Source organism: Manis pentadactyla, chromosome Y (genome assembly GCF_030020395.1).
Source record: "Manis pentadactyla isolate mManPen7 chromosome Y, mManPen7.hap1, whole genome shotgun sequence".
In the NCBI taxonomy this organism is placed as follows: domain Eukaryota; kingdom Metazoa; phylum Chordata; class Mammalia; order Pholidota; family Manidae; genus Manis; species Manis pentadactyla.
This window is the reverse complement of record NC_080039.1, coordinates 25,694,503-25,708,956: the sequence shown is the minus strand read 5'-3', so window position 1 is coordinate 25,708,956 and position 14,454 is coordinate 25,694,503. Positions and strand designations below refer to the sequence as shown.

General features: G+C 37.3%; 1 protein-coding gene across 2 annotated transcripts in view; it reads left to right on the top strand.

Moving 5' to 3' along the window:
• LOC130682134 (probable ubiquitin carboxyl-terminal hydrolase FAF-X) overlaps nt 1-14,454 on the top strand; it is a 166,041-nt gene that overhangs the window by 118,945 nt on the left and 32,642 nt on the right. For both annotated transcript variants that reach the window (XM_057496277.1, XM_057496278.1), the window contains exons 28-31: nt 700-846; nt 1,538-1,760; nt 4,249-4,469; nt 6,262-6,452. In XM_057496277.1, coding sequence (XP_057352260.1) covers nt 700-846; nt 1,538-1,760; nt 4,249-4,469; nt 6,262-6,452 — 782 coding nt within the window. The remainder of the gene's footprint in view (nt 1-699; nt 847-1,537; nt 1,761-4,248; nt 4,470-6,261; nt 6,453-14,454) is intronic.

The following is a 14,454-nucleotide window of genomic DNA, read 5'->3' as shown; positions in this document are numbered from 1 at the left end:
CTGTGTTTTTGTACATATGTTAATATGTATAATGATAATGTGTGTTTTATTAAAACTGAACAAAATCCATGCTTTCCACTAATGAATTTAAAAAGTACCACTAGTTTTATACAAGTACCTTGCCATTGTTTGAACCTCCATCTAGGATATATGTAAGTTTCTTATTTAAGTTTGAAGAGTCTGATAGAGTAGAATTTGCATTAGCATTTAACCACATTATACTTTTTATTTATACAGAATATATTTCTGCATATGGTTTTGAAATGTGTAGCTTCTTGGCTCTCAGATTAGCATACTTCTACTGATTTATAAACCTCTAGAATAGTACTTGTCAACCTTCATGTCATTGACATTTTAGCCCAGGTTATTCCTTGCTTTGCAGAATTATGCTATTCATAATAAGATACTGAAGAGCAACTTTGCCTCATCAAGCAGTAGGTGGTTCCTTAGTGAATCAAAAGCATCTCAAGACATTGCCAGGGTCCTCTTGCGGTAGAATTGCTGATTTTATGTGCGGTAGAATGTGCCAAAGATAACATTTAAGTGCTTTCATTACGTTCTCGGTTTGAGACATTTCTGCAGAAGAAATAAACTACCTGAGTGGAGTGGTTTGGGCAAATTACTTCTGAGAAGTCACTGCCCTTTAGCTCTTTTGTTCTTTCTTTTCTGGTTTGGCCTATACTGTTTTTCCCTTTGCAGGATAATGTTAAAAATACAGATGAAACTGGTGTTGAAGAGCCGATCTTGGAAGGCCATCTTGGGGTAACAAAAGAGTTACTGGCCTTTCAAACAACTGAGAAGAAGTATCGTATTGGTTGTGAAAAAGGAGGTGCTAATCTCATTAAAGTAAGTTCCACATTCTGGTGCAGAACTTGTTGTTATGACCTTTTAAATGTTTGTTAGCAAACCTGCCTCATTGAGCTTAGAATTACTTTGTCTTTGAGACATCGTCTTGACCCTTTCTTTATACCTTACAAAAATCTTCATCTCTATAAAAGTTATAGTAATTAAAAAATGTATGCCTCCCTTTCTTCAAGAGATTTTTAAACTAATCAAAATTCAGATACAGTCTTTAGAAAGTTACTAAGCAGCATTTGATTTTACTATTTAGTTAAAGTCTAGGCTTTTTAGTTAAGCAGGTTTTAAAATTCAAGATGTTTCATTTTTTACATATTTCCTTGATGAGATAGATCTTTTTTAGGTATGCCTCGTAATAAAATAAAAATGAGTTTTATTTTTATTCAAAATAAGTATTTCATATTTGACTTAAGGAGTACATTTCTTTAGAATATATATTAAGTTACAATCAGCTCTTTTAAAATACCTCCAAGTATCTGGAAAAGTATGTTTACTATTTAGGGCAAATAGTATTTTGAAGTAGAATTTTATTATTTGAAAATATGAATCATTTTTGCTCTGTAACGAGATATGTAATTCTGTCAGATGATTGTAGAAATAGTTCTTCCCAAGGAATGTTTTATCTTTAAAAAATCTATTATTACTAACTGTATGTGTCTGTTTTTTTCAAACTCTTCAGGAATTAATTGATGATTTCATCTTTACTGCCTCCAAAGTTTACCTGCAATGTATGAGAAATGGGGAACTTCCAGCTAAACAGGCTCTCCCAGTATGTAGTTCACCGGCTACCATCAGTGCTGGTTTTGAACTACTCGTAGCATTAGCTGTTGGCTGTGTAAGAAATCTCAAACAGATAGGAGACTGTTTGACTGAAATGTATTACATAGGCACAGCAATAACTAGTAAGTATTGTAACCTGTAAAGCTGTTTTTCCTGGTTGGTAATATTTCCATGTTTAAAAGTCTGGGTTTTTATCTTTTAGAAAGTGTTTTAACTTAGTAAGATGGTGCTTTAGGACATTAATTCACCGTCTTCTCAGCTGGTTGGCTTTCTGACTAAAATTGTTTTTCTTGTACCACCACCACCACCACCAACAAAGAAGTGTCTAACTTAGGTCTGTATGTTTGTTTGTTCATTTGTTTTTACCAACAAGTAATTAGTTCAGTAATTCTAGTAATCAGATACATAATTAAGACCATTATATGTAGAGAAACTTCATACAGAAAATTTTCACATGTATATTTAAATGCCTTACTGTAGATAGTTCAGGTAACTAGGTAAAATGTTTTATTTCATCTCAGATGAAGTAAAATCCAGTCTCCAGAATAATAAGCCACATTTTATGGTGTAGAATTTAATACTTAAAACTTAAAAATGTCTGCATTGAAAAGATTATGAAGCCTTCATTTACAGATTGCTTAATGTTACTTTAATCTGCATCCTGAGAAAGTTAAATTTCTGAATATCAGTGTGCCAAAGATAATATTTAAGTGCTTTCATTACGTTCTCGGTTAATGTCCATGTTAGATTTTAAGAGAACTGAAACTCAAAAGGGAGGGAGTACATTAAAAAAACAGAAAGTAAGAACCTAAAGTCTGTTTAATTTTAAGAGAAAAACCAAGGCTTGAGAATGTAATACACAGTAGTATTTAGTATAAATCTTTAAGAGTACTTGCAGTGCGCATTTGTGGAGTGTAACAACGAAGCAAAACTGAAGGAACAGAACAGCAGTGGACTCACAGACTCCAAGAAGAGACTAGTAGTTACCGAAGGGCAGGGGTGAGGGAAGTGCGGGCAGGGAGGGTTGGAGAAGGGGATTGTGTGGTATCATGATGGGCACACATGGTGTGTGCGCGGTCACAGAGAAGGCAGTGTGGCTCAGCGAAGGCAAGTAGTGACTCTCTGGCATCTTACTACACTGATGAACAGTGACTGCAATGGGGTATGGGTGGGTAGTTGATAGTATGGGTGAATGTAGTCACCACATTGTTTTTCATGTGGAACATTCATAAGGGTGTATATCAATAGTAGCTTAATGAAAAAAGAGTAACAGTATTAATAGTAACCTTTAAGAACATCTCAAATTATCTTTTTTGTCTTGAGCGCTTTAGTCACACTTTAGAGTTTCTAGCTAAACTTACTATGCTGTGGAATCTATATAGAGAGAGTAAATCTTCAAAAGAAAATTTTTTTTTTAGTTTAATTCAGTTTATGCAAAACTGAAGGAACAAAACAGCAGCAGACTCACAGACTCCCAAAAAGGGACGAGCAATTACCAAAGGGAGGGGTTTGGGAAAAAAGGGTGGGGAGAGAGGGAGAAGGGCATTAAGGTGCATTGTAATTAGCACTCGCAGTATAGGTGGGTCATGGGCAAGGCAGTATAGCATGTAGAATGCAAGTAATGACTCTGTGGCATCTTACTACTCTAATGGACAGTGATTGCAATGGGGTGTGGTAGGTACTTGATAATATGAGTGAATGTTGAAATCATAATATTGCTCATGGGAAACCTTTAGAAGATTATGTATTAACGATAACCTTAATTTAAAAAAATTATTCAGCTTAATGAATTTTGTGGTTAGATTATTAAAATCTATCAACTTCCAACACATTCAACATTCCTGGTTCAGAGTTGTCTCAGTGCAAATTGTACATATGTATGTCTCTTTGTTCAGTGTTTGTCTTTTTAACACAGGAACAGTAATGCACTGTATAGAGTGTTCTTCACTAGTTTTGCACTTAGTAATATATCTATCAGCGCATTAGATGTATTAGTAATAGATCTGTTTATTGGCTACATAATTTGCAGCTCACTGTGCTGTAAATCATGCAATCCATCTTCAAGATAGTGATTGATGGTTGTTTTGGTTTTATGGTAGGCAGAAAGGGATATGAAATGATCTACAGTTTTCACAAAACCTTTCCAATGCACTATACAGTTACATCCTGAGAATAAGACAGTGGGTATAAGCAAAGCAATTTTTCTTTTACTGTTTTATCAGCCGGCAAACAGATTCACTTGGAGGTTTTGACACTGTGATTTGGAATCATAACTAAGACTTAGAAAGCTATATGCCATTTTGATTTATTTTAAAGTTCTGATCCCAACGAATTAAAGGTACTTAAATGAAAAAGAAAACACAAATTTACTACTATACCATCTTAAATGACTTTCTGAGAAGAGTGTCACAGAATTAATAACAGTAAAACCATAGGCTCTGGTAAGGACGTACCTATGTAATGGTTAAGTGTTGAAATAAAAATTTAGAGTACTGTCTCAAAGTGGCTGAGGTAATGATTGAATATCCTAATATCATCATCATCATAGCATAGCTGCAAGTGGACTAAATTACTGCTTTCATGAGAATCCTTTTCTCCTTCTTCGTTAAGCTTGTGAAGCACTTACTAAGTGGGAGTACCTACCACCTGTTAGACCTCGCCCTCCAGAAGGATTTGTGGGCCTCAAAAATGCTGGTACCACTTGTTACATGAATTCTGTGATCCAGCAGTTATACATGATTCCTCCTATCAGGAACAGTATTCTTGCAGTTGAAGGCACTGGTAGTGATATAGATGATGACATGTTCAGTGAAGAGAAGCAGGACAACGAGGTAATTTTAATTATGAATTCTTTTTTCTTTCCCTATATTTCAAGACCTTGATACCAGATACAGTTTTTCTCAGAGTATTGTGTTTCTTATAGAGTTTTTTGAATTACATTTGATATTAGGACAGTACTCTTAGCTACTATCTCTGATTTACTATACTTACCATCTTATAAAATGCAGTTGATAATCTTTATCACAACTTCTGTTTCTTTTTTAAAGCAGCAGCATTTCAATGTAATCATGTCTGCAATCTGGTAGGTATATTTGGTATTTGTAAAATGAAAAACAATCACTTACAAATAATTGAAGTTTATTTTCATTCAACTTTTTAAGGTACATTATTCCATTTAATTTATTAACCTTGTGTATTATCAGTTCCATAGTCTGTGCTTATTCTTAGGATATTCTTAATGTTTTTTTCAGATTACAATTTTCTCATAAGGAAGCAAATGCATTCGTTACTTTATATAATGCTACACAGTCTGTTAACAGTATTAGATAATAATAATAATCAGACTACCTACCAAGCATATTCCAGAGTAGAAAAAAGAAACACAAAAGTTAGATTTTCAGTTTTTAGAAGATCAGAGTACATATAACTCATGTGTCTCTTACAAATGGAAAACTTCTGAAGTTTCAGTTGTATTTATGTTGAAACTATTTTTATCTTTTATTTCCTTTATACAAGTTTTTCAGAATTCATAAAGGTGTAGAGAATATTCTAATTGTAGAAATGGTTCTTCCCTTATTCCTGTGTTTCTCTACTTTAATTGTAGTAAGTGGTTCTTCTGTTGTTATTACATTTCTGTAGCCAAAACTAGTTTGTTTCTCAAATTATATAGCTCATCACTTAGATTCTGAAACACACATCTACTTTCACTCTTTTCAGATTTTATAAATAACACTATCCAGTCATTGGGTTTACCTTTTTAAGAATCTCCATATATGGTGACTATACCAGTACCTGGTTGAGGACCACTATTTGACAAAAAGATTTGAATTTAGATCCTATTTCAGTAGCCCAGTTTAGTGCGACGGTACAAGGTTAAGGATAAATAGAGATCGCTCATCCTCTTGGCAAAAGGAGACTAATTCAGACAAAAGATGAAATTCGAAACTAGATATTCCACCTTTGCTACTCGACACCCTGTGCTTTTTGATTCTTCTAGTTGTCTGCCTATTTACTCTTTTTTATGAACTGTGAGCTTCTCAAAGGCAAATGTGAGATTTACTTCTGTAAAGAAGGCCTCATAGCAGAGCAGAGATGTTCAGCGCTCTGTAAAGTAGTCAAATTCTGCTTTATAGAGAGGGCTTAAGAGCTTTAGAGCTTCGATTTATGCTGTTTATACCAGCAGTACTCTGAATGGCTGTACTTATCCAGTGTTAACAATTCTAATCATGTCACATAATTTAACTCATATAATCTATGAAGAATGCATTGTCTCTACATGAGAAATGTTGGAGAAAAACTATGGGAAGGTTAAATATTTTTGTTACCGAAAGTTCTATTTTTGTCTCTTTTGTCTGATGAGAAAGCATTCATTTGTCTCCAGTCCATTCTGGTCAACTAAATCTTTGATTGTTACATTATACTAGTATATTTTAATAACTCTATTTTTTAATAACTCATCTGTGAAATTGCCAGGATAAGCACCAATATTAGTAAGTTGAAAGTTCTGTGGTTTAGATATATGAGTACAAAATAATGCAGATCTTCCACTGTTTGTATCTGTCTCAGCTTCGCTCTACTTGTAAATTGAGGTTAGCTAATCAAATTATGTTCTTTGGTTTGTAGAGTAATGTTGATCCGCGAGATGATGTTTTTAGATGTCCTCAACAATATGAAGACAAACCAGCATTAAGTAAGACAGAAGATCAGAAAGAGTACAATATTGGTGTCTTAAGATACCTTCAGGTCATCTTTGGTCATTTAGCTGCTTCTCGTTTACCATACTTTGTGCCCAGAGGATTTTGGAAAGAGTTCAGGTAATTAATGGATAGATGTTAATTGTAGTTTCTCAAAATCTCAGTATTTTAAACTCTCTTTTTTGTTTGAATATACTAACTTTAAAATACATGTTCAAACCCTCTTAGACTGTCCTCTTTCCTACAGCATAGAAAAAAATATTTGGATGTATATTTGGAGTTTTTTCTATACAATTACTCCAAAAGGAGGAGGAGAAAATTTTCACAGTAAAGAGAAGCAGTGTTCTTTACTTTAAGATATACTTAACTTTTTAATATGGAAAACCTGTGCATTGCACAAAAACAAAATACTAGAATATAGTCATCTGGATTCAACAGTTCTAAAGCAGATGTTAGACATTGTTTTTTATTCTTCATTGATGAGTGTAAGGTGCTTTTTTTTTTCTTTTTTTTTTGGTATCATTAATGTACATTTTCCTGAACAACATTGTAGTTTACTAGACTTCCCCTATTATCAACTGCTCACCAAATAACCCTTTACAGTCACCGTCCATCAGCATAGTAAGATGCTATAGAATCACTACTTGTCTTCCCTGTGTTATACTGCCTTCCCTGTGTCCCCCCCCACTACGTTACACATGCTAATCTTAGTGACCCTTTTTCCACCTTATCCCTCCCATCCCACCCATCCATCCCAGTCCCTTTCCGTTTGATAACTGTTAGTCCATTCTTGGGTTAGGTGAGTGTTGCTGCTCTGTTCCTTCAGTTTTTACTTTGTTCTGAGTATAAGGTTTTTTTAATAAGCATACCATAATATTGTTATCACACCTCAATAAAAATTCCTTAATATCACTGCACCCACGTCACTGAAATAAATTTACAGGATTGTTTAATTTTTTTTTTCTTAACACTGTATTTACAAGCAGGCCCACGGTCCATTTATGGCAGGCAGTTGGCCAAAGTATTTTTGTTTTTTCTTTTGGTATCTTTAATCTACAATTACGTGAGGAACATTCTGTTTACTACACAGCCCCCTTCACCACGTCCCCCCCCACACCCCATTAAACTCTCTGTCCATCAGCGTACTGACATGCTATAGAGTCACTACTTTTCTTCTCTGTGTTGTACAGCCCTCCCCATGCCCCACCTCACATATTATAAATGCTAATCATAATCCCCCCTTATCCCTCCCTTCCCACCCATCCTCCCCAGTCCCTTTCCCTTTGGTAACTGTTAGGCCGTTTCTGGGTTCTGTGAGTCTGTTTCTGTATTTTGTTCCTTCAGGTTTTTCTTTGTTCTTATACTCCACAGATGAGGGAAGTCATTTGATACTTGTCATTCTCCGCCTGGCTTATTTCACAGAGCATAATACCCTCTAGCTCCATCCATGTTGTTGCAAATGGCAGGATTTGTTTTCTTCTTATGGCTGAATAATATTCCATTGTGTATATATGTACCACGTCTTCTTTATCCATTCCCTAGTGATGGACACTTAGGTTGCTTCCGTTTCTTAGCTACTGTAAATAGTGCTGCAATAAACATAGGGATGCATATGTCTTTTTCAAACTGGGATGCTGCATTCTTCGGGTAAATTCCAAGGAGTGGAATTCCTAGCTCAAATGGTATTTCTATGTTGAGTTTTGTGAGGAAACTCAACACTGCTCTCCACAATTGTTGAACTAATTTATATTCCCACCAGCTGTGTAGGAGGGTTCCCTTTACTCCACAAAGTCATCCACATTTGTTGTTGTTTGTCTTTTGGATGGTGGTGATCCTTACTGGTGTGAGGTGATACCTCATTGTGGTTTTAATTTGCTTTCTTCCTATGACTAGTGATGTGGAGCATCTTTTCATGTCTGTTGGCCATCTGAATTTCTTCTTTGGAGAACTGTCTGTTTGGCTCCTCTGAGATTGTTTTTTGATTGGATTATTTGCTTTTTGTTTGTTGACGTGTGTGAGCTCTGTGTATGTTTTGGATGTCAACCCTTTATCGGATCTGTCATTTATGATGTTATTCTCCCATACTGTAGGATGCCTTTTTGTTCTATTGGTGGTGTCCTTTGCTGTACAGAAGCTTTACAGCTTGATACAGTCCCGCTTGTTCATTTTTGCTTTTGTTAACCTAGCCCGAGGAGATGTGTTCATGAAGAAGTTGTTCATGTTTATGTCGACGAGATTTTTGCCTATGTTTTTTTCCTAAGAGTTTTATGGTTTTATGACTTACATTCAGGTCTTTAATCCATTTCCAGTTTACTTTTGTGTATGGGGTTAGACAAGAATCCAGTTTCATTCTCTCACATGTAGCTGTCCAGTTTTGCCAACACCAGCTGTTGAAGAGGCTGTCATCTCCCCATTGTATGTCCATGGCTCCTTTATCGTATATTAATTGACCACATATCCTTTTGGGTTATTATCTGGACCCTCTGTTCTGTTCCACTGGTCTGTAGGTCTGTTCCTGTGCCAGTGCCAAATTGTCTTGATTACTGTGGCTTCGTAGTAGAGCTTGCAGTTGGGGAGCGAGATCCCCCCTCCTTTATTCTTCCTTCTCAGGATTGCTTTGGCTATTCAGGGACTTTTGTGGTTCCATATGAGTTTTAGAACTATTTCTTCCAGTTCATTTTAGAATTCTTTTGGTATTTTGATAGGCATTGCATTGAATCTGTAGATTGCTTTAGGCAGAATGTCTATTTTGACCATATTCTTCCTAGCCAAGAGCATGGGATGAGTTTCCATTTGTTAGTGTCCTCTTTAATTTCTCTTAGTAGTGTCTTGTAGTTTTCAGGGTATAGGTCTTTCACGTCCTTGGATAGGTTTATTCGTGGGTATTTTGTTCTTTTTGATGCAATTGTGAATGGAATTGTTTTCCTGATTTCTCTTTCTGCTAGTTTGTCATTGGTGTATAGGAAAGCAACAGATTTGTGTGTAGTAATTTTGTATCCCGGAGCCTTGCTGAATTCATATATTAGTTCTAATAGTTTTGGAGTGGAGTCTTCAGGGTTTTTCACGTACAATATCATGTCATCTGCAAAGAGTCACAGTTTGACCTCTTTACCATTCTAAACACCATGTATTTTTTTTGTTTTGTCTGATTGCCCTCAGCGAGGACGTCCGGAACTATGTTGAATAGCGGGGTAGAGTGGGCATCCCTGTCCTGTTCCCGATCTCCAAGGGAAGCCTTTCAGCTTCTCACTGTTACGTATGATGTTGGCTGTGGGTTTGTCATATGTGGACTGTATTATGTTGATCTACTTGCCCTCTCTACCCATTTTATTGAGAGTTTTATCGTGAATGGATGTTGAACTTCGTCATATGCTTTCTCAGCATGTATGGAGATGATTATGTGGTTTTTGTCCTGTTTGTTGATGTGGTGGATGATGTTGATGGATTTTCAAATGTTGTACCATCCTTGCATTGCTGTGATGAATACCACTTGGTCATGGTGTATGATCAGCTTGGTGTATTTTTGAATTCGGTTTGCTAATATTTTGTTGAGTATTTTTGCATCTATGTTCATCAGGGATATTGGTCTGTAATTTTCTGTTTTAGTGGGGTCTTTGCTTGGTTTTGGTATGAGAGTGATCCTGGCTTCATAGAAAGAGTTTGGAAGTATTCCGTCCTCTTGTCTTTTTTGGAAAACTTTAAGGAGAATGGGTATTATGCCTTCCCTGTATGTCTGATAAAATTCTGCGGTGCATCCATCTGCCCCGGGGGTTTTGCTCTTGGGTAATTTTGATTACCGATTAAATTTCATTGCTGGTGATTAGTTTGTTTACATTTTCCATTTCTTCCGTGGTCAGTCTTGGAAGGTTGTATTTTTCTAGGAAGTTGTCCATTTCTTCGAGGTTTTCTACCTTGTTATTGTATAGATCTTCATAGTATTCTTTAATAATTCTTTGTATTTCTGTGGGGTTGGGGTCCATTGTTATATTTCCTTCCTCATTTCTGATTCTGTTTATATGTGGAGATTCTCTTTTTCTCTTAAAAAGTCAGGTTAGCAGTTGATATTTTGTTTATTTTCTCAAAGAACCAGCTCTTGTTTTCATTGATTTTTCTATCCTTTTATTCTTCTCAGTTTTGTTTCCTCTCTGTACTTTATTATGTCCCTCCTGCTGATTTTGGGCCTCATTTGTTCTTTTTCCAATTTCAATAATAGTGACTTTAGACTATTCACTTTGGATTGTTCTTCCTTCTTTAAACAGGCCTGGATTGTTATGTACTTTCCTCTTAGAACTGCCGTCGCTGCATCTCACAGAATTTGGGTCCTTGTGTTGTTGTCATTTGTCTCCATATATTGCTTGATCTCTATTTTAATTTGGTCATTGATCCATTGATTATTTAGGAGCATGTTGTTTGGCCTCCATGTGTTGGTGGCCTTTTTGTTTTCTTTGTTCAATTTATGTCTAGTTTTATACCTTTGTGGTCTTATGAAGTTGTTTGGTAGAATTTCAGTCTTTTTGAGTTTACTGAGGCTCTTTTTGTGGCCTAGTATGTGGTCTGTTCTGTAAAATGTTCCATGTGCACTTGAGAAAAACATGTATCCTGCTGCTTTTGGGTGTAGAGTTCTGTAATGTCTATTAGGTCCGTCTGTTCTAGTGTGTTGTTCAGTGCCACTATGTCCTTACTTAATTTTTGTGTGGTGGAACTGTCCTTTGAAGGGAGTGGTGTGTTGACGTCTCCTAGAAAGAACGCATTGCATTCTATTTCCTCCATTAACTCTGTTAGTATTTCTTTCACACATGTTGGTGCTCCTGTATTGAGTGCATATATATTTATAATGGATATATATCCTCTTGTTGGACTGACCCGTTTACCGTTACGTAATGTCCTTCTTTATCTCTTGGTACTTTCTTTGTTTTGATGTCTATTTTGTCTGATACAAGTACTGCAACACCTGCTTTTTTCTCCCTGTTGTTTGCATGAAATATCTTTTTCCATCCCTTGACTTTTAGTCTGAGTATGTCTTTCGGTTTGAGGTGAGTCTCTTGTAAGCAGCATATAGATGGGTCATGTATTTTTATCCATTCTATTACTCTGTGTCTTGACTGGTGCATTCAGTCTGTTTATATTTTGGTGCTTGTCAAAAGGTATGTACTTACTGCCATTGCTGGCATTAGATTCGTGGTTACCAAAGTTCAGGGGTAGCTTCTTCACTATCTTATCGTCTAACTTAACTCACTTATTAAGCTCTTATAAACACAGTCTGATAATTCTTTCTCTCCCTTCTCATTCCTACTTCTCCATTCTTTACATGTTAGGTGTTTTAATGTGTACTGTTTTATGTTTCCTTTGACTGCATTTGTGCATAGTTGATTTTATTTTTTGCCTTTAGTTAGTATTTGGTTGGTCTGCTTTCCTTGGTGTGATTTTATTTTCTCTGGTGACATCTGTTTAGCCTTAGGAGTGCTTCCATCTAGAGCCGTCCCTTTAAAATACCCTGCAGATGTGGTTTGTGGGAGGCAAATTCTCTCAGCTTTTGCTTGACTGGCAATTGTTTAATCCCTCCTTCATATTTAAATGATAATCGAGCTGGATGCAGTATTCTTCGTTCAAGGACCTTCTGTTTCACTGCATTAAATATATCATGCCATTCTCTCCTGGCCTGTAAGGTTTCTGTTGAGATGTCTGATGATAGCCTGATGGCTTTCCTTTGTAGGTGACCTTTTCTGTCTCTCTGGCTGCCTTTAATACTCTGTCCTTGTCCATGATCTTTGCCATTTTAATTATTATGTGTCTTGGTGTTGTCTCCGTTGGGTCACTTGCTTTTGGAGTTCTGTGGGCTTCCAGGGTTGGAGAGCCTATTTCGTCCCCCAGTTTGGGGAAGTTTTCAGCAATTACTTCTTCAAAGACACTTTCTTTCCCTTTTTCTCTCTTCTTCCTCTTCTGGTACCCCCCTTGTAATGCGAGTATTTTTCCGCTTGGATTGGTCACACAGTTCTCTTAATATTCTTTCATTCCTGGAGATCCTTTTATCTCTCTCTGTCTCTGCTACTCTGTATTCATGTTCTCTGCTTTCTGTTCCATTAATGGCCTCTTGCACCTCACCTAGTCTCCTCTTAAGGCCTCTATCGATTGTTTCATTTCTGTTATCTCCCTCCGGACTTCATCCCTTAGCTCTTGCATGTTTCTCTGCAGGTCCATCAGCATGGTTATGGCTTTTATTTTGAATTCTTTTTCAGGATGATTTGTTATATCTATCTCAGCAGGCCCTCTCAGGTTGTCTGACTGACTTTTGACTGGACAAGGTTCTTCTGCCTTTTCATGGTGATAAAAGTGGTCACAGGCAGGTGACACATGTGTCAGCTGGGAGAAAACCAGGTCCCTTACTGCTTGCTGGTTGCCCTTCCCTCCTCTGCTGCCTGTGACAGTTATCCACACACTGGGAACAGGCTACAGGTTACTCCCCTGAGCCGCGGCGGGCAGGGCATCCCAGAGCCCTGTTGGGGAGAGGCAGGCGAGCTGGGTGTGCTCTCATGCGAGTACGGCGCCCCTTTGCGCCTCTGCTTGCACCGGGCATCTGCTCGCCAGCTGCGGACCCTGGTCTGGCCTGCATGGCTGTGTGCTGGGAGGATGTTCTGGGTGGCTGCTGTAGGCGTGGTCACCTCCCAGCCTGCTCTGCCAGGCCCTCACATGAGGGGGAGTGCATGGCAGGCTGCTTATCGCCATGAGGGACTTTGGAGCTGCATTGCCACCCAGGGGTGAGGGTACCTGAAGTTCCCTGGGGTTCCCAGATGCTGGGCTGAGTGTGCGGAGATGATTCCATCCAGCTGTGAAGCTCCTGTCCCTTTCAAAAAGCACTCTTTTCTTTTGTCCCAGGAGTTCGGGCTGCGGGGAACCACTCGCAGATTTTACTTTTCTGTTCTCCTAATATCCAGCACAGCATGCAATGTGTGTCTGTGCTCGTGGTGTGGATTACCAAGGCTGGTTATTTAGCAATCCTGTGCTTCCACTCTGTCCAAACTCTGACCCCTTTCCTCCCGCTGGTGGGCTGGGGTCGGGGGAGCGCTTGGGTTCCATCCGGCCACGGCTTGTATCTCTCCCCCTGTTGTATTTTCAAATATATATATGGTTTTGGGAAGGGTTCTGCTGCCCTACTCACGCTGTCATCTTCCTCTCGAATCCAGAAGTTTTTTTTTTTATTATACAGATTTCTTTTTCCTTTCTTGTGTTGGTGCTGCAGCTTGGTTAGTTGGGATTTGAGTGTGGACTTTTGTTTGTTTGTTTGTTTGTTTTTGGTTCATTCTGTTGCTTTCGAGCTGTTTTGCAATTATCAATAAGGAAATCAGGTAGTTTGCCCTGGAAACTTTCTCACAGTCTGGATTTTCCTAATTGTAGTGCTCTGGTGTTCTGTATTATTTTCTCTTTGCTCTGTTCCTGTATTTATTAGCTTTGCAGATAAAACATTCTGTCACAAATTTAACTCTGCCGCAGTAACAAGAAAGCAGCTATAGATAATATGTAAGTAAGTGAGGTATGGCTGTGTTTCAATAAAACTTTGTTCATGGACTTTGGAATTTGAATTCATACGATTTTCATTTGTCATGAAATAGTACCAGTTTGGCTTATTTTCAACCATTTGAACCTATATATAATACTATTCTTAGGTCTTGGGTGATTGTGGGCTTTATTTGGTTCAAAAGCTGTAGTTTTCATAGCCAGCCAATATCAAGATGCTTGACCACTTAAAGTATCATTTTATTTCCCATTTGGAATGGGCAAGAGTACTTAATAGGTGGTGATTTTACTCTCTTGGAGAGATACAAAATGTCTTTTTGTGGTTTTGAGTCATTTAGTTACAGTTAGGTCCCCATTATTTTTTTCATTATGGTCAGAAATTGACATTGATTATCATCCGTGTATTAGATTGAATCTATAAGAGAAGCTTGCTGTCATCATTTACCCTTACTATGTAAATGTATAAGAACCAGGATACTTTTTAAATCTTATTTTGTAAGTTTGTTAAGTAATCAAACACTGTCCTAGCATCCTCCTAAAATGACCAATAAAATTTGCTCTGTTTTTAGGTTTTTAAGCCTAAAAATCTTGACCTGGTTTCCTTTCTCTT